The following is a 25,734-nucleotide window of genomic DNA, read 5'->3' as shown; positions in this document are numbered from 1 at the left end:
TCCCACCCCTCTATCCCAAGTTGCTGAATGGGTTAAAACCCCATCAGTGACTTACCAGAGTCCAGCGCCGATGTCCCTCGGCGCTGGGTCAGGTTCCGTCTACTCTCCGCCTACTCACGCACGCGCGTAAGACCTCCCCATAGGAAAGCATTATTCAATGCTTTGCTATGGGGATTTTGGCTACACTGGAGGTCCTCACATAGCGTGAGGACGTCCAGCCTCGAATAACACACTTTTCGGGTTCCAAGAACACGGAAGTCCCTCTAGTGGCTGACTGATAGCCACTAGAGGAGGACTTAACCCTGCAAGGTAAATATTGCAGTTTATAAAAACTGCAATAATTACACTTGCAGGGTTAAGGGTAGTGGGATATGGCACCCAGACCACTCCAATGGGCAGAAGTGGTCTGGGTGCCTGGAGTATCCCTTTAAATGCATAGGCAACATTTGGCCCAGTTGCAGCAGGCTGCAAATCCTACCACACTTTAGTGAGACTGCTTAAGAGTGATGTGAGTTGCTTATTTCTATTTTGTACTCATCTGCTAATGGGCTTGTCAAGGTAAAATATGTTAATTACAAGGTGTCCATAGTCACAAATACCACAGTGCCGCCCTATTAAATGCAAATTTTATAAGTTGACTATTGTGGTCTAAAATTTGCATTTTTCTTGTTTTAAAGGGGAACTGTCCCATTTTTAAAGATTTTTCATATTATGTTTGCTTCTTCTTATATTTAAGAAATATAAATTCATGAGATGTGCAAAATAAACTTTAACGGTAGAAATCCACAGCTTTTTATCCTACGAATGGGCACCTCCATCTTGGCTCCCTGTCAGTCTTTGTTATAAGGTCTGTTCTTTGCACCTTGCAGTCAGCATAGGTAAAACATACAGAGGAGATATGAAACAATGTTTCTTTTTCTCTTCTTCATTTGCATTGTTTGCCCTGGCTTTGCCTTGTCTGAACTGGGTTGTGATTGAAAATCTTTAAAGGAACACTATAGGGTCAGGAACACAAATTTTAAAAACACCACTTAGGTGTCTTGCCCCCCACCTCCCTCTCCCTGCCTTAACCCCCTTAATAGTAAAAAAATAATAATTAAATTGCCTTATTTCCAGCGGCCACGCTCCCGATCCGCCTCCTTGATGACATCATACTTTATGATCAGCAAGAAGGTGGGGCAGGGGCGGCAACTAATGCCAGCTTATCCAATCACCACGTCCTCCTAGAGATACATTGAATACAAAATTCAGCATCTCCATGCAGAGTGTGGAGATGTTAAACGGCACTACCCCAGGAAGCACCTCCAGTGGTCTGAGTGGCCGCCACTTGGACGTGTCCCTAGAGGGCAATGTAAATACTGCATTTTCTCTGAAAAGACCGTGTTTACATGAAAATGCCTGCAGGGAATGATTATACTCTCCAGAACAACAAAGGTTCACACACGTTACAGGTGATTTTCAATGTTTTTTCCCAGTGGTTTAAATTCTAGAGAAGCGATGGAATAATTTGTACAAAATGTAATTGCGTGTGCATACCCTGCAGCCACTCACCCCTGTGGGATAACCCGTGATGTTCTAAGGGTTGCAGTTGTGGGAAGATGGTCCAAAGTCCAATTACACACCAGAGCATGTGGGCCCCGAGTTAGACCTGATTTAGAGGAATAATTCTGCTGAATCAGCCCACATAGCAGAAACATTATTTGTTTATCCACATTGCCTCATTACTAAAACACGTAAGTCATTAATTTTACAGAGTGTTCTTTTTGCTCTAATTTTGCAGCTGGAAGAATTTATAAATATATCCATAAGAGTAAAAAATTATAAAACAATACTTTCCTTTGGTTCTATGAAGGCTGTTACCATGGAGACCTTCATCAGTGAAGCTATAGAATACAATGTTGATTTTAAACCAATAAAACATAAATATGAGGTTGTGCCAACAATAAATGGCATCGGGGTAAGAGATGCATAAAGATTAAGTGGTGCTGGCTCTAAATAATGTGCAGAATGCAGAAAGGCGAGTTATTTATATATAGAAAATCTATAATCAAAGTTCTAAAAGTTTGATATTTTGCAGGTGCACTCATATGGTCTGCATCATGATTGCTCCTGTTTTGGAACTGTAGGGGCAATATTTATTAGGACAAAACCAGTACTCTTCTGGGGCAAAATGGTTAAGGTTGAGATACATCCAGTTGGTTCCCATTGAGCACTTTGCTATATTTAAGGATAACATGACCCAAATTTAATGTACGTCTTTACAAATTATTTGTAAACGGGAATTCAAATTTATATAGTGTTACTCCTTAAAATGGGGATTGTGACGTGTTGGCAAGGGCACTGCGGCTTATTGGCCAAAGATAGCTGAATGATAGAAGCACTAGACTTAGTTTTCCGTTAAAATGTACAATCTCTTTGTAAATTCTGCACAGTACCCAGTTTGTGCATAACTCCATACAAGGATACTAAAGCAGACTTTTTAAACACAGACACAGATTTGGATTGCGTCTATTCTAAAGAGGTGCGTCACACGGAGATACTGAATATTTTTTATGTTTTTTAATGTTAGTCGCAACATTTAAAAATTTCAGTGACACACACGTTAAGAAAGCAGTAACTGTAGACCTGACTAAAAGCAAGGACAATTCCTGTCATGTGCCTTCGTGACATTTATAAATGGAATTTGGTAAATAAAGCTGACATGCACAAGTCATGTTTGTATGTTTTAGATATAATCTGCAAAATCTGTAAGTGTATAGATTAAAATATATAGGTGACTGAAGTTCTCTGAAGGTTCGACTGCGCGTGCAGCTGCCTTGCCAAGTGGTGTGAAATGCATCCCATAATTCTAAGCGTGCAGGGATACTCTAGTGCAAGAGTGGAGCCAGTGGTGACACCCACGGGTGCACATTTTACTGCTATACCAACAGCATACTGACCGTATAGCAGTAAAGGTCCGAGAGATCAAACAGATACATTTTATGCTCTTTAAAATGTCACCAAACCATGTCGGTCATGATTGAAACCTCAAGCTTCATTTACAAAAAAAATACAATATTGAGTTCTAGAAATGATGCATAGCACATTAGGAAATAGGAACACAGCTATTTCAGTATCAAAAAACGGGTTGTTCCTCCCAAAGAGGTCACAAAGGAATTATGACAGGAATGCAGAAGTTTATAGAATGTAAACGCACACTTAACATCCACAGACAACTAAAGACACCGAGACCACTTCATCTCAGTGACGTGTTCTAGGTGCAGTGGCCCGGTCCTTTTAGTCTTTCAATCTAAAACCTTGAAACGTAGCTGTTTTACTAGATATGTCAATGTTTTGATTAAATGGTTAAACATACTTCTAGTGGTTGTTTTCCTGACCGTCACTAGAGGTACCTGTGCAGCAGTGGTTTTTTTTTTTTTTTCTCGTGACACTCTAGGTTAATGAGGACATGTCATCAAATGCAGTTCACAAGGAAACATTCAATTCAATGCCTACCTATAAGACACAATTGACCGGACACGCTTGCGGCACTCACCATGCACTTTGTCCCCAATGCTTCTCTGACGAGCACTGGATTGGACAAGAAGCCAGGAAGTAACACTTCCCTGATGATGTCACGGGAAGTGGCTCACATAGTTTTAGCAATTGGTGGGTAGGGGGAGTAAGTAAAACTTATTTTTACCATTTTTTTTGTTTTGTTTTTTCAGAACACAAGGGTCTACATTTAAATGGGGGGGAGGGGAAATCAGGAGAAAAATAGAAGTGTTTTCAAAAAAATCTGATTTACAGGGACAATCAGGAACGTTATCTATGAAACAAGTCAAATTGAATTTAACTTACTGCCCATATCAATAGAATTTATACTGGCGCACTTACCATGAACTGTGTGGAAATGGTCACAAAGGAAACCAAAAATGGTGGTAAATCTGGAGAAGGAAATAGCTGTGTATAACTGATTGATTGAAGAAAGTTCTTCCGTGGGCTCACGGCTGAAAGTAACCATGTATGAGATGAGGGGTTGATGTAGAGAAAAACCTATGAAGGAGGAGGGAGATTTTAGACTATGGTGTTGACAGAGGATGAGGGTGACCTACATATGGAGCAAAAACAAGCTGAACAACTAAAGCGACAATTGAAACAGCAAAAGATGAGCTTATGGGGTGGAAAAAGATGAATGGGTAGAGATGTCCCGAACAGTTTGCTGGCGAATAGTTCCTGGCGAACATAGCTTGTTTGCGTTCGCCACGGATGGCGAACATATGCGATGTTCGGTCCGCCTCCTATTCGTCATCATTGAGTAAACTTTGACCCTGTACCTCACAGTCAGCAGACACATTCCAGCCAATCAGCAGCAGACCCTCCCTCCCAGACCCTCCCACCTCCTGGACAGCATCCATTTTAGATTCATTCGGAAGCTGCATTTTTTTTTTCTAGACAGAAGTGTGTTATATTTGAGCATGCTAGGCTGAACGTGCGTATATCATGGCTAGTTGCACTGAGGGTATGAGTATATAGCAGTACATTGTTGTGAAAGATGGCTGTCATGTTTAGGGTGTAGCTTGGACGTTATCAACTGTGTATTTATATCAGCAGCTCCACCACTAGTTATAAATCAAGTGTGAGTCGCCCCATGAGATGAGACTAGTGAATAACATAATACATGAACGGTTAAGGTAAAGGCATGTAAGGAACTACGACAATAAACTCTTTAGGAGGTGAAATAATGACATGTTTAAACGCTTGCTACTTTACGATTAGTTAATGTGCACAGAGCAGCTCATGTGATCAAAGGCATGGTGTGGATGATCGGCTATAGTGGGACATGCTTGGCAGGCTGCTGTTTACTGCTTGTGCTCATCCGATCCCTTCTGGGCGCCAGGTGCAGACCCTGGGAGTCCCTGATACCTGGAACAACAAAGGCAAGTCTCTGGCTGAGTGCCGGGTTCGCGACTTGAGGTGGTGGAAGCTTGTTTTGTCGGGTGGTCGGATCTGTCCCGGTGGTGCTTCACGTCCGGTGCGGGATTGTAGCTTAAGGTGGAGGCGAGTGCTTGACGTGGGGCAGGCTCTGCATTTCTGTTTGTGCCTCTGGTCCCGTCTTCGACGCCTTTTGCGTTGGTGGATTTTAATGGGGACTGCTTTGCTTAGCTGTGGTGGAGCTTGTTGGGGCTTCCTGCTTGTTATTTGCTTCCAAAATGGATTAAAGAGTCTGTCCAGCTTAGACTCAATATCCTGCCATGCTTTGCTGGTACCAGGAGGACACGCGGCTGCCGCCATATTGGGAGAGTCGCAGATGAGTATGTCAGCCTGGGCGGCTGTGCTCTGTGCGTCCATTAGCTCCAGACAGCCTCTCAGGGGTGGACCGGGATAACCCTCACCGGTCCGAGGGGGGGTAACGGAGCTCCTGCCGGGAAGTAGCTGCTCCTGGGCATCCCAGGATCGGGAGATCGGCCGCCTCTCCCGCCCGGAGAGCACCAGGCCACACTTACAATGCGGCGGTAAGTAAGACTCTGTCGAGTTGCTGACTGCTATTAAGCATGTCGGGTCGGTCAGGTAGGAGCAACATTGCTGGGTCATCCCCTTCTGGGGTGAAATTCGCTTGTTGATAGCTGCTTAAAGTGAGATATTGAGGGAGCTCACACGAAGTGCATCTTTCCTCCATGACAGCTAGGCCCCGCCCCCCAGAAGCTGCATTCTTAGTGAGAGGAGGGACAGTGTAGCTGCTGCTGATTTAATAGGGAAATCGATAGCTAGGCTAGTGTATTCAGTGTCCACTACAGTCCTGAAGGACTCATCTGATCTCTGCTGTAAGGACAGCACCCCAAAAAGCCCTTTTAGGGCTAGAACATCAGTCTGCTTTTTTTTTTTTTCCTGTGTAATCTAATTGCAGTTGCCTGCCAGCGTGTGTCAGGCTCACAGCGTATACTGTGCCCACTTGCCCAGTGCCACCACTCATATCTGGTGTCACAATAGCTTGCATTTAAAAAAAAAAAAAACTTTTTTGACTGTAATATAATAGCAGTCAGTTTGTCTGCAAGCGTGTGTGTCAGGCCTACAGCGTCTATTCTGCGAGTGCACAGTGCCACTCATATCTGTTGTCACAGTAGCTTGCATGCATAGTACCACTAATCGAAAAAAAAATGAGAGGCAGGGGCCGTCGTTGTCGTGGTGCTGTGATTCCCTTTGGCCCTAGAATAATGCCCAGTGTTCAGAGGCCACGTACCCTGAACTCAAAAGGTTCTGAGGACATAGTTGACTGGCTAACACAGGACACCCAATCTTCTACAGCTTCCGCTCGGAACCTTGACGCACTATCCTCCTCCAGCTTAGATTCGGGCACCTCTCAAGTTACCACTTGCCCGCCTGCCGCCACCACCAACACTAGCACCACAGCCGCTTCACTTGATCTGTCAGAGGAGTTATTTACACATCAGTTGGAAGAAATGAGTGATGCGCAACCATTATTGCCAGAGGATGTAGATAACAGGGATATTTCTCAGTCAGGCAGCATTACACACATGGACATACAGTGTAATGATGATGTTGTACCCGCTGCTGCTTCCTTTGCTGAGTTGCCTAGGTGAAAAAAGTCTAGATTACCTCACCTTTATTAAGATGAATGAGGGATGGATCCCGGAGGGACTGACAGTGGGCGATACATTCGACTAAAAAAAGGCCTGATGAGGGGGACGTAACAGGGATTAAACTGATAAGAATAGTACTACTTAACACACCAATCCTATCTGGTGGCACATTAGATTGCACGCGTAGTGCCCCAAATTTGAAGTTGGAGGTCCATCTCCCGGTTCCTAAAATCGATGCCATATACACGTCCCCTGATAGGGGACGTAACAGGGATTATACTGATAGGAATAGTACTACTTAACACACCGTATAATAACGCAGACAGAGGCAATGCAGAGAGAGGAGTCTGAAGAAGAGGAGTCAGAGGAGGAAGGTGGCTTTGAGGAGGTGGAAGACCAAACACAGCAGGCGTCCCAGGGGGCTTGTTGTCACCTTTCGGGGACCCTTGGTGTTGTACGTGGCTGGGTGGAGGAAGAGACCTTCAATGACATCAGTGAGGACAAGGAACCGGACATGGCTAGCTTGGTATCCAACCTTGTGCAAATGGGGAGTTTGCGGTTGTGCAAATGGACTGTTTGCGGTTGTTTGCGGTGCGTTAAATGGGGAGTTTGGTCTGTCACTGTGAAGTGGGCGTAACCCTTCCACTACCTGATCGATACAACATCATACCTGATGTTTTAAAGCACGTTATTCCAAACAATTTAGGAATGTTAGGTGATTTATGCCTTTTATGGATTAAAACCAGACTCTGCATCAACTATGTAATTTTCCATGGGAGTTTTGCCATGGATCCCCCTCCGGCATGCCACAGTCCAGGTGTTAGTCCCCTTGAAACAACTTTTCCATCACTATTGTGGCCAGAAAGAGTCCCTGTGGGTTTTAAAATTCGCCTGCCTATTGAAGTCTATGGCGGTTCGCCCGTTCGCTAACATTTGCGGAAGTTCGCGTTCGCCGTTTGCGAACGGAAAATTTTATGTTCGCGACATCTCTATGAATGGGATAATGGATAGAAACATAGAATGTGATGGCAGATAAGAACCATTCGGCCCATCTAGTCTGCCCAATTTTCTAAATACTTTCATTAGTCCCTGGCCTTATCTTATAGTTAGGATAGACTTATGCCTATCCCACGCATGATTAAACTCATTCACTGTGTAAACCTCTACCACTTCTGCTGGAAGGCTATTCCATGCATCCACTACCCTCTCAGTAAAGTAATACTTCCTGATATTATTTTTAAACCTTTGCCCCTCTAATTTAAGACTGTCCTCTTGTTGTGGTAGTTTTTCCTCTTTTAAATATGGTCTCCTCCTTTACTGTGTTGATTCCCTTTATGTATTTAAATGTTTCTATCATATCCCCCCGTCTCGTCTTTCCTCCAAGCTATACATGTTAAGTTCCTTTAACCTTTCCTGGTAAGTTTTATCCTGCAATCCATGAACCAGTTTAGTAGTCCTTCTCTGAACTCTCTGTACTGCATACAATACTCCAAGTGAGGTCTTATTTTTGGAATTCGTATCAGATTTTTGTATTATTCCCAGTCTTACCCTTACCAAATAACTCCTTTTGCAGAAAGCTTTCTTGACCTTAAAACGTGGAAGGCTGCTGTGTCCCATGTGTGTGATGATTCTCCATAAATGGTACACATATAGACCTCTTGGATAAATATGAAAACTAGCATCATCTCAAGTTGTTCACGGATTTTGACAGTGACTGTGTTGACTAAGAAGTAAAATTGGATCCCACTTGGTACTAGATAGGTGACTTTACTAATGTGGCCACTGAGCGTATATTTTCTGAAAAATTACAATTCTTTCTACCTCTATTTAGAGACTGCATGAGAAGCAAAGAAAGAGGGAATTGATAAAAACAAAGGAAAATATATTCTAGTCTTTTATTTCCTGTTCGTACAACATAGGATGAAGTTTTTCTGCTGCCTGTCCTTGTATTTAAACAACACCCACCTAATACTGTGTGGCTTCGTGTAAGTGGGCTGGAATGCTGCATGATGACATTGTATCAGCGGTGGGTAACATAGAACACGGGGGAGAGTGGGAACAAAGCCTTTCACTTAAATGCACATTTTAAACAACATAAATGAATAGTATGCTTCTCGAAGTTAAAGAAAGCTATTCAACAGATTTGTTTTGTGATAGCAATCTTTACAAAGGTGATGGTACATGCTTATTTACTAATGTGAAAGGCTTGTAAAAAAAAAAACAGGATTTGTTTGTGAAAATGCTTTTATTTTAATATTAATCCTATACTTTTTGTACAAGACAGGGAGTGATACTTACAGCGACATTCTAAAACCTACTGGCTTATTGTGGTGGTTATGATGACACTAGTCATTGGGTGCCATTACACCAGTTGATCATACTATTTTCGAGCCTGCCATCACACATTTGCACAGATAATGTCAAAGTGGAAAATCCTTTTAAAAAGCCCCCTTTTTTTGGGGGGTGGGAGGGGTGGAGGTCAACTCTCTAGTCTTGTGGCTCTGGTTGTTACCATTCCCTACTGCTCTATCCCTGTATATTCATTTGTAATGTTTGATGGAACTGAAAAGTGATAATGTCCCTGCCCCAGAACTGGGGAACATGGGTTCTAATCCCAGTCAGCTTTTCACTAAACACCTAATGATCTATAGCCACCTACCTCAAATCCTTAGATTGTAAGCTCCATATGTTGCCGCTATATAAATGCTTTAAATAATAATTAGAGAATGTGGTAATACTTTTCTGCTCCCTTGATGGCACTTCGTATTGGTGAATTAATGACACGGACATGTAGAGTACACATCACACAAAACAATTGGCATTGGAATGTTAAAGGGACACTGTAGGCACCCAGACAACTTCAGTTCATTGACGTGGTCTGGGTGCTGTGTCCCTTTTGCACCTAGTGCTGCAATGTAAAACATTGCAGTTCCATAGAAACTGCAATGTTTACATTACAGCACTAAGTCAGCCTCTAGTGGCTGTCTACGAGACAACCACTAGAGAGCTTCCTAATTTGAAACGGTCCTTTGATCCAGTATCTGACGCTGGATGTCCTCACGCACTGCATGAGAACCTCCAGCGTCAGATTTTTTTTCCCCCCCGTAGGAAAGCATTGATAAAATGCTTTCATATGGGCAGGTCTATTGCGTGCGTGGCACAGAGAAGGAGCTTCGACCCACCGCTGAGGTACATCAGCCTGGAATCAGGTAAGTAAATAAGGGTATTTATTTACCCTTTATTCACTAGGGAGGGTGGCATGCGAGGGCGGGGGGGGGTAAGCGATCATGCCAGGAATACAGCTTTGGCTTTTGAAAAGTGGAGTGCAGTTTAGAAGTTCCTGGCATTCAAAAAATAATATGCAAAGAAATGTTTATTATAAAACCCTGTGGCAAATGGGCATGGCGTGGAATGGTCAGATGGGCATGATGCCTCTGAGCAGATTGAGTTGTAAACCTCAAAACCTTAATACTGCCCAGTAATTTTGGTGTAACTGGTAGGTTTGTATCATTGATGCTGATGGGAATTTCTAAGCCTACCCCATGAAAATTATATGTTGTACCTTTGTCAGTGGACGACAGTCCTAAAGTGCGGATTCCAAATGGACTAAACAAAGCCAGCCATTTGCATTTTTCAGTTCAAAGCTGATCGCTGTGCCAAATATTTTAAACTGCAGGCTTTATACATTCTGTATAACCTATAAGAATAAAAAGGTATAAACAATATACCAGCGAGTGGAGCGCTATAATGAATATTAATATAAATAATGAGGGGGTATACTCACCCCTCCAACATAGTGATACAATGTGTCCAAATGTACATACAAAGTAAAACAACAAAAAGAGAAAATATAGTGCAGATGGTTTACAAAAATAAAAAATGAATAATAGTAGCAATTGGTTGAAACCACTCACCTGGGTTGGAGCCTATAAGCTATTGGCTCCGTAAGTGACTCCTTTTTGCTCTTGAGGCAGCAACACACCCCTTTATCCCAAACGATGTTCTCCCGAAGATATGGAACAAGCAGAGAGAGAGAACCTCATAGGTGGTATTGTACAGATAGTGTATACAAAATAGTGAGATAGTAATGATTATGCTCACCTTAGACAGAGCCTTGAATTCCTGGCTCTGAGGTTTGTTGGCAATATGCTAATTTATTGGGATAGCATTCCCCACATAGTGTTCCTGGAGGCTAGAAAGGACTATATGGACTAATATAAAAAAATAAGGATTTATTGTAGAGATAAAAAATAATAATAAAAACAATATTAAGACTTCTCAAAAGCATATAAGCTAAATGATAAAAGTTAAAAAGTCAAAGTATAAAAGTCCAAACTCCAGCTAAACGCGTTTCACTCTTGTATGAGCTTCCTCAGTAGCTCATACAAGAGTGAAACGCGTTTAGCTGGAGTTTGGACTTTTATACTTGGACTTTCTATCATTTAGCTTATATGCTTTTGAGAAGTCTAAATATTGTTTTTATTATTATTTTTTATCTCTACAATAAATCGTTATTTTTTTATATTAGTCCATATAGTCCTTTCTAGCCTCCAGGAACACTATGTGGGGAATGCTATCCCAATAAATTAGCATATTGCCAACAAACCTCAGAGCCAGGAATTCAAGGCTCTGTCTAAGGTGAGCATAATCATTACTATCTCACTATTTTGTATACACTATCTGTACAATACCACCTATGAGGTTCTCTCTCTCTGCTTGTTCCATATCTTCGGGAGAACATCGTTTGGGATAAAGGGGTGTGTTGCTGCCTCAAGAGCAAAAAGGAGTCACTTACGGAGCCAAAAGCTTATAGGCTCCAACCCAGGTGAGTGGTTTCAACCAATTGCTACTATTATTCATTTTTTATTTTTGTAAACCATCTGCACTATATTCTCTCTTTTTGTTGTTTTACTTTGTATGTACATTTTGACACACATTGTATCACTATGTTGGAGGGGTGAGTATACCCCCTCATTATTTATATTAATATTCATTATAGCGCTCCACTCGCTGGTATATTGTTTATACCTTTTTATTCTTATATTTTGCACTTTATTGTGGATTAAGGTGTAACGGATCGCCTGGCACCCCGACTGGGTACCTCCGTTAAAGGATGCTCCTAGCGTTTCCTGAGGACTCCAAGCACTCTGGCAGACACCACAATCACCGAATCTGAGAAGCATATGAATCCTCTCAAGCCTCTGAATGCTGTAGACAATTGAATAGGAACCATGCGAATAGGTTTGCACTCCTAGCAGTCAAACTGGAACAGCATGCAATAAATCCTTCCCCCAATAATGAGACGACACTTCACTTTGAGGGTAAAACAGGAACTCTGGACTGGCACATCCAGCCTGGCTTTTATTTCCATCTTACACATTTAAGCCTGCCCACAGGGGAGGTGTAAAATATCCAATAGCATAGATGTTACCTCCCACACATCTCCTCCCCTTAGATTAACACTTAACCCAATTACACATACAGTTAAAACATACTTTCTACCCAACTTTCATAACTCTAAAACCATACATCACATTCACATAAAAATACATATCCACAATCAATCCATTCAGGGGAACAACATATTAAAAAAATGGCATGAATCAGACCAGGGGTTCAAAAGTTAGTAATAGTATCTTTTAAAACCCCTGTCAGCATGACTTTCCAGCTCAGACCGGTTACCTCCCACAATGCCTCACAATCCCTCCCCTCTGGCCTGGAGATAATTGAGGAAGGAATCTAATTATCTCCAAGGACTGAGGCAAAACTCCATTACCCACATGGCAGACAAAAAGACAGTAAAAGACATAAAATACTTTAAAATACAGAAAGTTACTTTTTATCCATAACACACAGACATTTCACATATCCCCAGATAGCTGGGATCTGCGCGCACAAAACTACCGAATAGCGCGCAGATCCTACTCACACAGTTCACTCGCCACGGAGCTGAAGTCTTTAACTACACGAATGGGCGCCATGGCATAACTATCTGGGTTAACACATTCACATAAGGTCTGGTCCATAGTCCAAAGGCAAGAGGCGGGCAAGCAGCCCCCTCCAAGGACACGTGGCGAGTTCGGTTTCGCCACACTTCTCCCCTTTACCCCCCAGACTAACAGGGTATCTGACCTCCTGCCGGTCAGTGCCCTGGTTAGTCCAGCAACCCACCCGTGAAGCACAAACAGCAGTACCTCCCACCCACAATAACTGGTTACTACACCTGGGTAGAGGAGAACTTTGTCCAGGTCCAGGTGCCTCACCACGGCTGTGTGGGGGACTGGCAGTCTGCCTTGGTGGGTTGCTGAGTGGGCAGAGACCAGCGGTACTCTGCCCTGGTGCCAGTGCTACCACTGAAGTAGCCTGATTGGAGCCTGGTTGTGGGAGGGGGAGACCGACCGTCTCCCCTCTGGGTACACAGCTCTGCTGCTGGAGACAGACTGTCTCCCCTTTGGCTAAACAGCCCTGTCGTGGGGGGGGCAGGACCGACCGTCCCTACCCCCTGTGCTGGAAGTGCAGAGACCACTGTCCCATCTGCACAGGTGTGGGGCTTACAGTCTCCCCCTGATACATTAAGCTGCCGCTGGGGAGAGGTGGTAACCAGCTCCTCTCCCATTAGAACACTCTGCCGCTGGGGAATGGAGACTGGGCTCTCTATTCCCTGTACATTAATGATCCGCCGCTGGGGAGAGGTGGTAACAATCTCCTCTCCCATACATACTTCCCATCTCTGCGGAGGGAGACCGACTGTCTCTCCTCCCAGCACAGAGTCCTGCTGAGGGGGAAAGGGGGCTGGGCTCTCCATTCCCTGCTGGATACTCTGCCACTGGGGAATGGAGACTGGGCTCCCAATTCCCAACAAATCACACTGCCGCTGGGGAGGGAGGACGGCCCCTTCAGCTCCCTGTAACTTGGGCACAGAGACCACGGTCCCATCTGCGCTGGTGTGGGGCTTACTGTCTCCCCTTGGTGTGCTAAGCTGCCGCTGGGGAGAGGGGGTAACAAACTCCTCTCCCTTACACACTTTCAGCCGCTGGGGAGCAGGGCTGACCCTCTGTACTCCCTGTAGGCAGGGCGCAGAGACCACGGTCCCATCTGCGCTGGTGAGGGGCTTACTGTCTCCCCTTGGTGAGCTGTGCTGCCGCTGGGGAGAGGGAATAACAAACTCCTCTCCCTTACACACCTTCAACCGCTGGGGAGAGGGGATAACAGGCTCCTCTCCCTGCACCGTAGACTGCCGCTGGGGAGCAAGAACGGCACCTTCAGCTCCCTGTAACGCACACTGCCGCTGGGGATCTGGGCCGACTGCCCAGCATCCCTGTAGGGCCGGTAGAGAGACCGCAGTCCCATCTCCACCTGCCATCTGTGGGTCTTCCCAGGACCAATCCGTGAGGCCCCTCAACATTTGTGAGTAAGGGCCACCTGCTTCCCCACCTGGCAACTCTGGCTGCTGCTGGGGATCTGGGCCGGCTGCCCAGCATCCCGGTGGAGAGACCTTGGTCCCATCTCTACCTGCCTCTTGTGGTTCCTCACAGGACCAGTCTATGAGGACCCCCACTTCGGGTTCCTCCCGCCGCTTCAGGGAAAGACGGCTAACCTCCTCGGATGCAGCCTCTACTCGGCTGCTGTAACGCTCCTGCTGCTGAGCATACTTCCTCTCTTTCGCCAACCGGAATTCTCGGTCCAGCCTTGTGTTTCGCTCGGCCATGACCTGGTTCCAGATCACCCGGCATGTCTCCATGGGTATATCATCCCCATACTCGGCCACTCGCTGCCTCACCTCGGCCAGCCAATCATCTCCAGAGCCAGAACCTTCCATACTAGTCTGCTCCCAGGGGCGCTGCACGAGTGCTAGCGTTGCCCTCAATTTGTAAATCCAAACAGTGTCTCTGAGCTGCTTTACCTCGCACTAGGACGCCATCCCACCGCTGCCACCAATGTAACGGATCGCCTGGCACCCCGACTGGGTACCTCCGTTAAAGGATGCTCCTAGCGTTTCCTGAGGACTCCAAGCACTCTGGCAGACACCACAATCACCGAATCTGAGAAGCATATGAATCCTCTCAAGCCTCTGAATGCTGTAGACAGTTGAATAGGAACCATACGAATAGGTTTGCACTCCTAGCAGTCAAACTGGAACAGCATGCAATAAATCCTTCCCCCAATAATGAGACGACACTTCACTTTGAGGGTAAAACAGGAACTCTGGACTGGCACATCCAGCCTGGCTTTTATTTCCATCTTACACATTGAAGCCTGCCCACAGGGGAGGTGTAAAATATCCAATAGCATAGATGTTACCTCCCACACATCTCCTCCCCTTAGATTAACACTTAACCCAATTATACATACAGTTAAAACATACTTTCTACCCAACTTTCATAACTCTAAAACCATACATCACATTCACATAAAAATACATATCCACAATCAATCCATTCAGGGGAACAACATATTTAAAAAAAATGGCATGAATCAGACCAGGGGTTCAAAAGTTAGTAATAGTATCTTTTAAAACCCCTGTCAGCATGACTTTCCAGCTCAGACCGGTTACCTCCCACAATGCCTCACAATCCCTCCCCTCTGGCCTGGAGATAATTGAGGAAGGAATCTAATTATCTCCAAGGACTGAGGCAAAACTCCATTACCCACATGGCAGACAAAAAGACAGTAAAAGACATAAAATACTTTAAAATACAGAAAGTTACTTTTTATCCATAACACACAGACATTTCACATATCCCCAGATAGCTGGGATCTGCGCGCACAAAACTACCGAATAGCGCGCAGATCCTACTCACACAGTTCACTCGCCACGGAGCCGAAGTCTTTAACTACACGAATGGGCTCCATGGCATAACTATCTGGGTTAACACATTCACATAAGGTCTGGTCCATAGTCCAAAGGCAAGAGGCGGGCAAGCAGCCCCCTCCAAGGACACGTGGCGAGTTCGGTTTCGCCACATAAGGTATTCCACTTTTTGTGTTGAGCTGCTTTTATTCAGGCACTTTAGTATATCACTCACTATCTCAGTAAGGGATAGTTATTGTTTTCTCTGTGTGTTTCATTCTGTATAACCTGTTAAAGAGGGAATTTTGCTGTACAAAGTATTTAACTCTATATATAGTACCTATCGAAATCACTTAGACTCGCCTTAACCTTTCCAAAAAAAAACTCTTTATCTGAATGTGCCCCTCCCTTGTGCAACTAGCCCTGTGCCTAACTTGCCATGGTGTCCTCAGAATTTCTGATGCTTGTAAACTATAAGAAATTTGCTGTAGTGTTGTATTGGTATTAATTATGTATATTATTTGGGGAGTGTGTGTGTGCTCTGTGTTCTGACATTTGAGATGTAGCAAGCGTTAATTACACCAATCTTTTCTAGAATGACAGAAGTGATTAATACCTGTGACCCTGCCATGGAAGAATTCACATTAAGCGCTCCGCCCGGTGCTGAAGGCAACACAGTTCAGGTACAAAACTTACTCAATATTGATTTTTACTGTGAAGACCACTCTTTACAAAAATCCTAAATGTATTGTATTCTTTATGCCTCAAGTCTGTAATTTCAAACTGCATGAACTGTGAGTACGTTAATAATTCTAGAACACTGATAACCATTTCTATCTTAGATTTTTCCAGATTCTCACGAAAAACATCCTAAACTGACAAAGCGGTTGCCATCAATAGTTGTAGAGCCAACGGAATCTGGAGATGTGGAGAGTGGTGAACTGCGTTGGCCGCCAGAGGACCTTAGTCCATCAGAAGACAAAAATCTGTCTCGTGATCAGAGAGAAGAAAAATCCCATCAAGCGCAGTGTTCAGAGGCTGAAGGTATGTGTACATAAATTCTTCGTACCTCGCTTCAACAAAATGAGACTATAAATGCATGTATTGTAGAGCTGAGATAAGTGTTTTGGTCGATCTATGAGCTATAACTAGACCAGGTTATTCACTAAGGTAAGAATTATCAGGAATTCAAAGTAAATTTTAAATTAAGGTCGAAATGGCCAAACCATTGCAGTATGGCGTTGAAGCATTCTTCCAATTCTCAAGAGATAAATAAAAAAAAAAAATAATAATAATAAAATATATATACAATAAGAAACATCTCACCTCTTTATAGGGTATATTATTTTTTGATTATTATATTTCAGATTGTTATATTCTAACAAAATATAATACTGTGTAACAGTATATAATGATTTATTTCTTCTTTGATATAAGTATTGTTACATTAGCCTCTCACAAAGAAGGTAATCGTGTAATGTAATCATGTAACCTATGTAATATGTAATTTATTTTCTTGTACACTGTGTTTATATGCTAGGCTGATTTCTTCCAGCTCAGAATAGGAAACCTATCTGTATACTAAAATACATTTTGCAATCCCCTCTTAACCTAGTACAGTAGTCCAAGATTTACAGATATATAAAGCTAAATCCTGCAATCACATTTGTTATTTGAAGGACACTCTCCAATTTTTCTGGATTACAGGCATATTGATAAGATGTCCATCAAGGACTGCAAAATCTCATTTTCTAGTATTCCAGCACAGATTTAGAATAGACCTGTTTTAAGGTCTTTTTAAATTGGTAAATTATAATACAAATAAACAGAGCTTCATGTAATCCACAGTCAGTCCTATCCTTGCTAAATATTGGTCTGAAACTTTGCCGATGGTTTTTTTGGGGGGGATATTTGCTTGCAGGAAATAAACAGCAGACCTATATATACATCACCAAATCCCACAAGTGCTGTCTCACACAGTCTACTGGTATTTCGACTGTTTGGCTAGAAGCTATATGAGGGCAATACCATCCGGAGACATTAAGTGCAAGGCTCAGGATAAATGGAGAGAGATAATTATATAGATAGACATACAGGGCTATTTATATACCTTGATGTATAGAAACAATTCTATGCAGTTATAGAGCAGATAAAGGAACGTGAACTGTGTATTATGGAATGGTTCTAGATACATTCATAATAAACATTATCTCAGTAATAATAATTAACTTTTTTTTTTTTAAATGTTTCATCTTTATCGAAGATTTTTATACGAGAAAGGTTATAATAGCACTGCAAGTCATTAATCTAGTAATTACTCAGTGTCCAAAGGACAGTCTACCCAGTGACGCATTATTCTCCAGTGTTGTATGTGTCTTTACCATGGTCATTTTGATGCAGGACGCTGGCACTTTACGCCCTTTAAAGTGTAATCATTATCAGGGAATGCCTCGGCAGTGTCATTTTGGTGACCTTCATCATACATGTGCTGGTGTTTCAGAAATTATACCAGCCATTGGCAGTTTTTTTTTTTTTTAGTCTAGTCTGGACTTTCACCTGCTTTAAAGGTGTATCTTTCTACTCCTCACATAAAGCCCCCTCCCCCCTTTTTAAGGGGCAATATTACATGCTAGAAGGAGTGGGGTATAGTGACATGAAAGGTAAGGGTAGGGTAGAAATGTGGGTTGCGAGGATAGTATTCACTGAGGGCTTAGTGTTTTGTTTTGATGACCCTTTCAGGAGCGGAATCTGGGTGCGGGGAGGGAAAGCTGTTCACAGTTTAATTGAAATGCTTTCCTAAAAAAGTAAGTTTTCAAAGTTGTTTTTTTTTGTTTTGTTTTTTAAGGAGTGTAGTTTGGGTGAAAGTCTAACAGAGCAGGGAAGAGCGTTCCATAGGAACGGTGCAGCCCTAGAGAAGTCTAGAAGGGGAGCATCAGAGGTAGGAGTACGAACAGAGAATAGATGTAGGTCTCCGGCAGAGCGTAGGGGCCTGAATGGGACATATTTGTGTATTAGCGAGAATAAGTCGGTCAGAGCAGCATGTGTAGAGATTTGTAAGTAAGTAAGTATCAGGATCTTAAATTGAACCTTATATCTTATGGGAAACCAATGGAGGGACTGACAGAGAGGGGAAGGGCGTTCCATAGGAACGGTGCAGCCCTAGAGGGCTGACAAAGGGGGAGGCGTGGGAGGTGCGGGCGGACTGGAAGATGAGCCTCGCGCCTCATCAGGGGAGGGCTGGCAGCCTTAGGCCTGGGGGGCAAAACCAGTCAAGTGGCCCATTGCACCACCAAATCAGTTCACCATCCATGCCCACCTTTTCCTGGTTTTATAACGGATATTGATGTTATGCTAATCAGTAGCTCTTTGCCATACCCGCTCCTTCACGGCTCTGACTTTCAATGTTGTCAGAGCGCAGGCTGAGAATCTCTGAGCCTGTGCTCTTACTCACTAACTGAGCGCCGGAGCCACGAGGGAGAGGATATGATCTGACTGTACCTACTGCTGGTGCGCACCAGTGGACCACCAGCGAATCGTTTAAATTTAATATGCTGGTGTACCCAACTTGTGAGCTGTGTTGGCCGCCGGATGCCTCTGTTGTCATGGCACCCTGCATGACCGCATGGCGTGCACACCCCAACGGCTGGCCCTGCTGACACACACTGACGTTACTACTTAGACATCCCTCAATATTAATGCAGACATCAGAGTAAACACCAATAAACTGTGGAAACAGAGCTGATCCCCCCAAATTTATAAAGGTTTGCTTAGAGGATTTATTGTAAGATTAAATCATGCCTCCTCCTCTCTCTCTCTCCCATGCGCTGCTCTGTAGGCTGGGAGGAAGTGAAGAGTAATCACATTCTCCCAGCACAGCGCCACCTGTGGCTGCATGGGGAACAGCTGTTTAATGTGATGCTTGCAGGACGGCCAGCTGCCGCAGAACCTCTTTGTTCCCGTCTCTGCAAAGGGCTCCAGGCACTGCTTGTTGTGAGTGTGAGCCACTGTAAATTAGGGGCAGAGGGCAGAGGACACTTGCACTGCGGTAAAGACTGGTCTGGGCAGGAGGAGAGTGCAGTGCAATCAGTGCACTCCCCTCCTGTGGGTCTCCAGTAGACTGGTGCACCTGCCCAGGATCAGAGCCGGTGCAAGGATTTTTGCCGCCCAAGACAAAATAAAAATTTGCCGCCCCCCCATGTGACATCACAATGCCCCACCCATATGATCGCCATATGAACTAACGTCAGTGCTGCACACAGTGTGTGTTTACATTAAAAAGCCTGCAGGGACCAGCTATAGACACCAGAACCACTTCATTAAGCTATAGTGTCCCTTTAATGTGAGGTAAATTATAGATTAGTGTCACTAATAATATACTAGATTGCCTACTTACAACCAGATGAGGATGATGATGGGCTGCAGTTTGGCTCCACTGGTCTGGTGTAGAACAGGATCTCTGGAGGCTGTTTGCAACTGTGGTCACAAAATTCAATGTTCTGGGAGAATTGGAAACGGCTCCATTTTTTTGGGGCCCCTTGCACAGCTCAAGGTCTGGGCCCCAGGGCCTGATGGTGAGTATGCCCATACGGTCCACTTATATGTTCCACACACTCATGAGTTCGCTCACAGGGAGTGGAGTGTGTTATTGTAGAGGATCTAATATGTGTGCTTATGGTATGTAGTGTGTAGGGATACCAGTTTGTGCAGGTGATGCATTGTGTTTGTGTGTAGTGGAAGCAGTGTGTATTTGTGTATAAGGGATGTATTATGTGCTTCTGGTTGTGTGTATGGATGCATTGTGTGAATCTGTGTTTGTATGCATAAGGGATGCAAGGTGTGTGTCTGTATGTGTGTGCATTTTGTGTAAGAGATGCATTGTGTTTCTGTGTGTATGTAAGAAAAGCAGTGTGTGTGTTTGCATGTGTGTGTAAGGGCTTGCATTGTCTGTTTCTGTGTATGTGTGCAAAGGATGCATTGTCTTTGTGTGTAAGGGTTGCATTGTGTGTGTGTGTAATGGATGCATTGTGTGTTGCATTGTGTGTGTGTGTGTGTGTGTGTGTGTGTGTAAGGGTTGCATTGTGTGTGTGTGTGTGTAATGGATGCATTGTGTGTTTCTCTGTGTGTAAGGGAAGCATGTTGTGATTCTGTGTATGTATAGGGATGCATTGTGTGTGTGTGCGCGTAGTGTGAAAGAGCTCCCTGTCTTGCCCCCTGTCCTATAGAGCTGTCCCTTCTGTCCCTTAGAGCTCTCCCCTGCCCCTTAGTGGTCTCTCCTCTCCCCCACCCTCCCTTAGCGGTCTCTTCTCACACTCACCCCCCCTTCTTCTTCTTACTTCCCCCTCTTCTTACTCCCCCCTCTTCTTCTTACTCCCCCCTCTTCTTCTTACTCCCCCCTCTTCTTCTTACTCCCCCCTCTTCTTCTTACCCCCTTCTTCTTCTTACTCCCCCCTCTTCTTACTCCCCCCTTTTCTTCTTACTCCCCCCTCTTCTTCTTACTCCCCCTCTTCTTCTTACTCCCCCCTCTTCTTCTTACTCCCCCCTCTTCTTCTTCTTACTCCCCCCTCTTCTTCTTCTTACTCCCCCTTCTTCTTCTTACTCCCCCTTCTTCTTCTTACTCCCCCTTCTTCTTCTTACTCCCCCTCTTCTTCTTACTCCCCCTCTTCTTCTTACTTCCCCCTCTCCTTCTTACTTCTCCCTCATTCTTACTTCCCCCTCCTTCTTACTTCCCCCTCCTTCTTGCTTCCCCCCTCCTTCTTGCTTCCCCCCTCCTTCTTGCTTACCCCCTCCTTCTTGCTTACCCCCTCTTTCTTCTTACTCCCCACTCTTTTTCTTACTTCCCCCTCATTCTTACTTCCCCCTCCTTCTTACTTCCCCCTCCTTCTTGCTTCCCCCTCCTTCTTGCTTCCCCCCTCCTTCTTGCTTACCCCCTCCTTCTTGCTTACCCCCTCCTTCTTGCTTACCCCCTCCTTCTTGCTTACCCCCTCCTTCTTGCTTACCCCCTCCTTCTTCTTACTCCCCCTTCTTCTTCTTCTTACCCCCTTCTTCTTCTTACTCCCCCTTCTTCTTCTTCTTACTTCCCCCCTCTTCTTCTTCTTACTTCCCCCCTCTTCTTCTTCTTACTCCCTCCTCTCCCTCCTCTTCTTCTTCTTACTCCCCCTCTTCTTCTTACCCCCTCTTTTTCTTGTCTCCCTCCTTCTTACTCCCCCCTACCCCTCTACTTATTCCCCCTCTCCCTATTCTTACTCCCCCTCCCCTCTTCTTACTCCCCCTCCCCTCTTCTTACTCCCCCCTCTTCTTACTCCCCCCTCTTCTTACTCCCCCCTCTTCTTACTCCCCCCTCTTACTTCCCCCTCCCCTCTTACTCCCCCCTCTTCTTATTCCCCCCTCCCCTCTTCTTACTCCTCTCTTACTCCCCACTTTCCTCTCTTACTCCCCCCTCCCCTCTTCTTACTCCCCCCTCCCCTCTTCTTACTCTCCCCCTCCCCTCTTCTTACTCTCCCTCCCCATCCTCTTACTCCCCCCATCCTCTTACTCACCCCTCCCCTCTTACTCCCCCTCTCTTCTTCTTACTCCCCCCTCCCCTCTTCTTACTCCCCTCTCCCCTCTTACTCGTCCCTCCCCTCTTCTTATTCCCCTCTCCCCTCTTACTCCCCCTCCCCTCTTCTTACTCCCCCTCCCCTCCCCTCTTCTTACTCCCCCTCCCCTCTTCTTACTCCCCCCTCCCCTCTTCTTACTCCCCTCTCCCCTCTTACTCCCCCCTCCCCTCTTCTTATTCCCCTCTTACTCCCTCCCTCCCCTCTTCTTACTTCCTCCTTCCTCTCTTCTTACTCCCTCTCTTCTTACTCCCTCCTCTCTTCTAACTCCCTCCCTCCTCTCTTCTTACTCCCTCCCTCCCCTCTTCTTACTCACTCCCTCCCCTCTTACTCCCCCCTCCCCTCTTACTCCCCCCCTCCCCTCTTCTTATTCCCCCCCCTCTTCTTATTCCCCCCCTTCTTCTTACCCCCTCCCCTGTAGCGTGGCCGAGCTCCTCTCTGATCCGCGGTGCCCGGCCAGAGTGATCGGAAGGTGCACGCTCAGTGTGCACTTCCTGTCAGTCCGGCCGGTTACAGGAAACAGAAACTCCGCGCGGAACAGGAGTTTCTGTTTCCTGTAACCGGCCGGACTGACAGGAAGTGCACACTCAGTGTGCGCGTTCCTATCACTCCGGCCGGGCACCGCGGACCGGAGAGCAGCTCGGCCACGCTACAGGGGAGGGGAGAAGCAACTGCAGCCGCCTGAGCGCTCTTTACAGAGCGCTCAGGCGGCTGCAGCATTTAAAGGGCCGGCCCTGCAGCGGCGGGTCTTAAAAGAATTTAGGGCGGCCTGGGGGGCAATTGCCTCCTTGCCCCCCGGCCCGGCCCGCCCCTGCGCCTCATTCATTCTAGACTGTAACGCAATATGTACATATCCTGTTATTCTCTATCTGAAATTCTGTTCATTAGTCCTATACCCTGCATGTTACTCTCTGTTAGACTCTCACCCAATCTCCAGTCCTTCAAAAAATCTTTGAAAACTTACTTCTTTAGGAAAGCGTATCAATTAAACTGTGAACAGCTTTCCCTCCCCGTACCCTGATTCCTCTCCTGAAACTGTCATCAAAACAAAACACAAAGCCCTCAGTGATACTATCCTAGCAACCTACTTTTCTATCCTACCCTTACTTTTCGTGTCACTATACCCCACTCCCTCTAGCATGTAAACTCATTAAGCAGGGCCCCTTATTCCTATTCCTTTCTATAGTCCCATAATGCTTCCTTTCCTGGACTATCTGCTCTTTGTGTCACATTCATCTTTTTCAGTATCTTGAAAAAAAAAACAAAAAAAAAAACCTGTAAACATTTGCACTTTTAATATTTTAACATTTTCATTAAAATCCATGTGAATCTGCATATCGCTTTTTATATTGCTAGATGTATCGATGTATTACCTGAACGCATGGGAATAGACACTGTTAATGTAAAGTAGAGGGTAAAAAACATAACCAGAGGGTGAGTCACGTCTGACCTCAAAACATTAGTCAACTTGACAGCCACTTTTTAATTAATTTATTTTATTTTAAAAAAAATCTAAAATTGTTCGCATCCATGGTTTAACATGTCATCAGGAAGGGGTTTGGAGTGTTGATTTAAGATCTAGTCGGTGTAATGGTTACAATTGCCACACATTTTGTCTTCCAATTGTAAAATGTCTGCTAGAAACCTATTCTTCGTCACTTTATTTTATTTATAGCAATAGTTGATGCACAGTCTTTATCACGAACAAGTATCATTTCACATGATAGCTATTTGCAAATCTTACAACTGAATTGTATATTTCTTTATTTAAATAAGGCTGAATCATCACAGTAAAATGCCAAATCTGTCCAAACAATGCAAAAAGTCTTGTACAGAAACCTACAACTTGATGCATCCATGAGCAAGATATAGTGTATTTGTGAATCTTATTAAAGGCTTTTCCAGTGCTGAATATTCGAACGTGTGCGTGTGCGTGTGTGTGTGTGTGTGTGTGTGTATATTCATTTTTTTTTTAATTCATTTTGATACATTTTATGTAGTGGATGGGAGGTGTGAGGTATTTACTTCTGGACTCTCTAGTTGCCTATGCCTCTAGTGTGTCCTGTTTGTGGTGCAAACAGAAAACTGAGTATTTGGGGATTATGGGAGCCTGATAAGTCTGTGCCTACAGGGCAGCTGAGAGCTAAAGTTACTGTGATGTTTCAGTCCTAATAGTATACATTTACCAAGCATCCCATGACTAAGAGATACAAAAAAAACATGCTTACCAACTCATCCTACCAACATGGAACACCCACTGCAGAGTGCTACTGAAAATAAAGATATAACCAAAGCATTTAAAGTGAGATGTGTGTCTTTAAAATTGTATACATTTTATCCCCTACAACAATAACATATTTTTGTACAACAAATGAAAAACAAAGGAACGAAAGTTCAGACTTGTAAAATGTACGGATTATAAAGAAGGTCATAAACGTATAACGAAGTCAACTTTATTTGTTTTTCTTTAACATTTTTGTATGACAATGATTCAATTAATTCCCTCGACTAATTCTTTCCTTTTTTTTTTCCAATACATTTTTTTTTTAAATTCTGTTTCAGGTGCTACTCATTCGTTCCACGAAGGAGAACATTACGCCGGATGCAGAGAAAGCGGAAATAATTAAAGCCTTCTAGATATCCTGTTTTTGTTTATTATCTTCTGTTGGAGAAAACACAAGTCGCAAAATGAAAAAAACATGGAGATATCAGTGGTTATAATGGGGTAGATATCGCATGTAAGGAACAGTTGGGGCTACATTGTATAGTCCCTCTTTGATTTCCAAGAATCTTTCTTGGGTAGTTTTGGCAGAGTATTTCCCCAGTTTCCTTATCTCTTAGAATTGTTGTTAGAATTTGGTAGTAGCAACTGGAGAGTGTATTGCTCAACCCCTTGACATTACAAATCTTAAATCTTATGTAGATAGAGATTAACATCTATAATTATAGCAAAGTGCTACTAGGACATTTATGATTTATCTTCTTGTTTCCCAAATCATAGATCATTTATCCAGTCCCTGGATGGTTATCAAATGTAAATATTTAATTCTTTGTCAAAAAAGTATCCAAAGGGATTTTCGGAAATGTGACTCATATTCATTAGCACATCTTTTCATTTAAAAAAATGATTTATTGTAACATATATTACATTAAAAAGGACCGCACAAATCTATCCATTGCTTGTCTTCAAAAATATTGCAAAACAGAGTTTCTATGTTCTCAGCAGGAACATTTTTCAATCAATATTTAAGTGGCAGTTTGAAAAAGTAACCAGATTTACCCTTTAAAAGATATAGTTTGTATGTGTTTTTCTGTGTGTGTGTGTGTGTGTTTGTATGTATGAATAGTCACCACTTAAAAATACTTCCTAGAACAATGATATTTGAGTATCAAGGTATATTGCCCACGTAGCTCATCAGATCTAGTAGAAAATGTTAAGAGCAATTAATGTAGGACATGCACATCCTGTATACTTTACACAAGGGATGCCCAAAAGGTAGATCTCCAGATGTTGGAGAACTACAACTCCCACAATGCTTTTAGAATGACAAAGTATCTGGGCACTTCTTTTCTACACTAATTAGTATTAAACTGCATCAATTAAAGCAAACTTGTTCTGTAAAACAAATGTATTCAATGTGAAATGGCTCTATATTCTGTTAGTATTTTTAAAGAGTTTTGCAATTTTAGTATCTGTTTAAAGGAACACTATAGGGTCAGGAATACGGGTTTGCGTTCCTGACCCTATATTGTTACTTTAAATAGATAC

General features: G+C 43.9%; 1 protein-coding gene across 1 annotated transcript in view; it reads left to right on the top strand.

Annotated features, from left to right (window-relative positions):
• The window catches only part of LBHD2 (LBH domain containing 2), a 67,847-nt gene extending 42,710 nt beyond the window's left edge, over positions 1-25,137 (top strand). The window contains exons 2-4 of the mRNA XM_063439622.1: positions 15,968-16,055; positions 16,215-16,416; positions 24,528-25,137. Coding sequence (XP_063295692.1) covers positions 15,969-16,055; positions 16,215-16,416; positions 24,528-24,592 — 354 coding nt within the window. The 5' untranslated portion in view covers position 15,968 and the 3' untranslated portion in view covers positions 24,593-25,137. The remainder of the gene's footprint in view (positions 1-15,967; positions 16,056-16,214; positions 16,417-24,527) is intronic.
• The last annotated feature ends 597 nt before the right edge of the window (positions 25,138-25,734 follow it).

This window comes from Pelobates fuscus, chromosome 13 (genome assembly GCF_036172605.1).
Source record: "Pelobates fuscus isolate aPelFus1 chromosome 13, aPelFus1.pri, whole genome shotgun sequence".
In the NCBI taxonomy this organism is placed as follows: Eukaryota; Metazoa; Chordata; class Amphibia; order Anura; family Pelobatidae; genus Pelobates; species Pelobates fuscus.
Note: the sequence above shows the minus strand (reverse complement) of the source record. Positions and strands in the feature narration are given on the sequence as shown.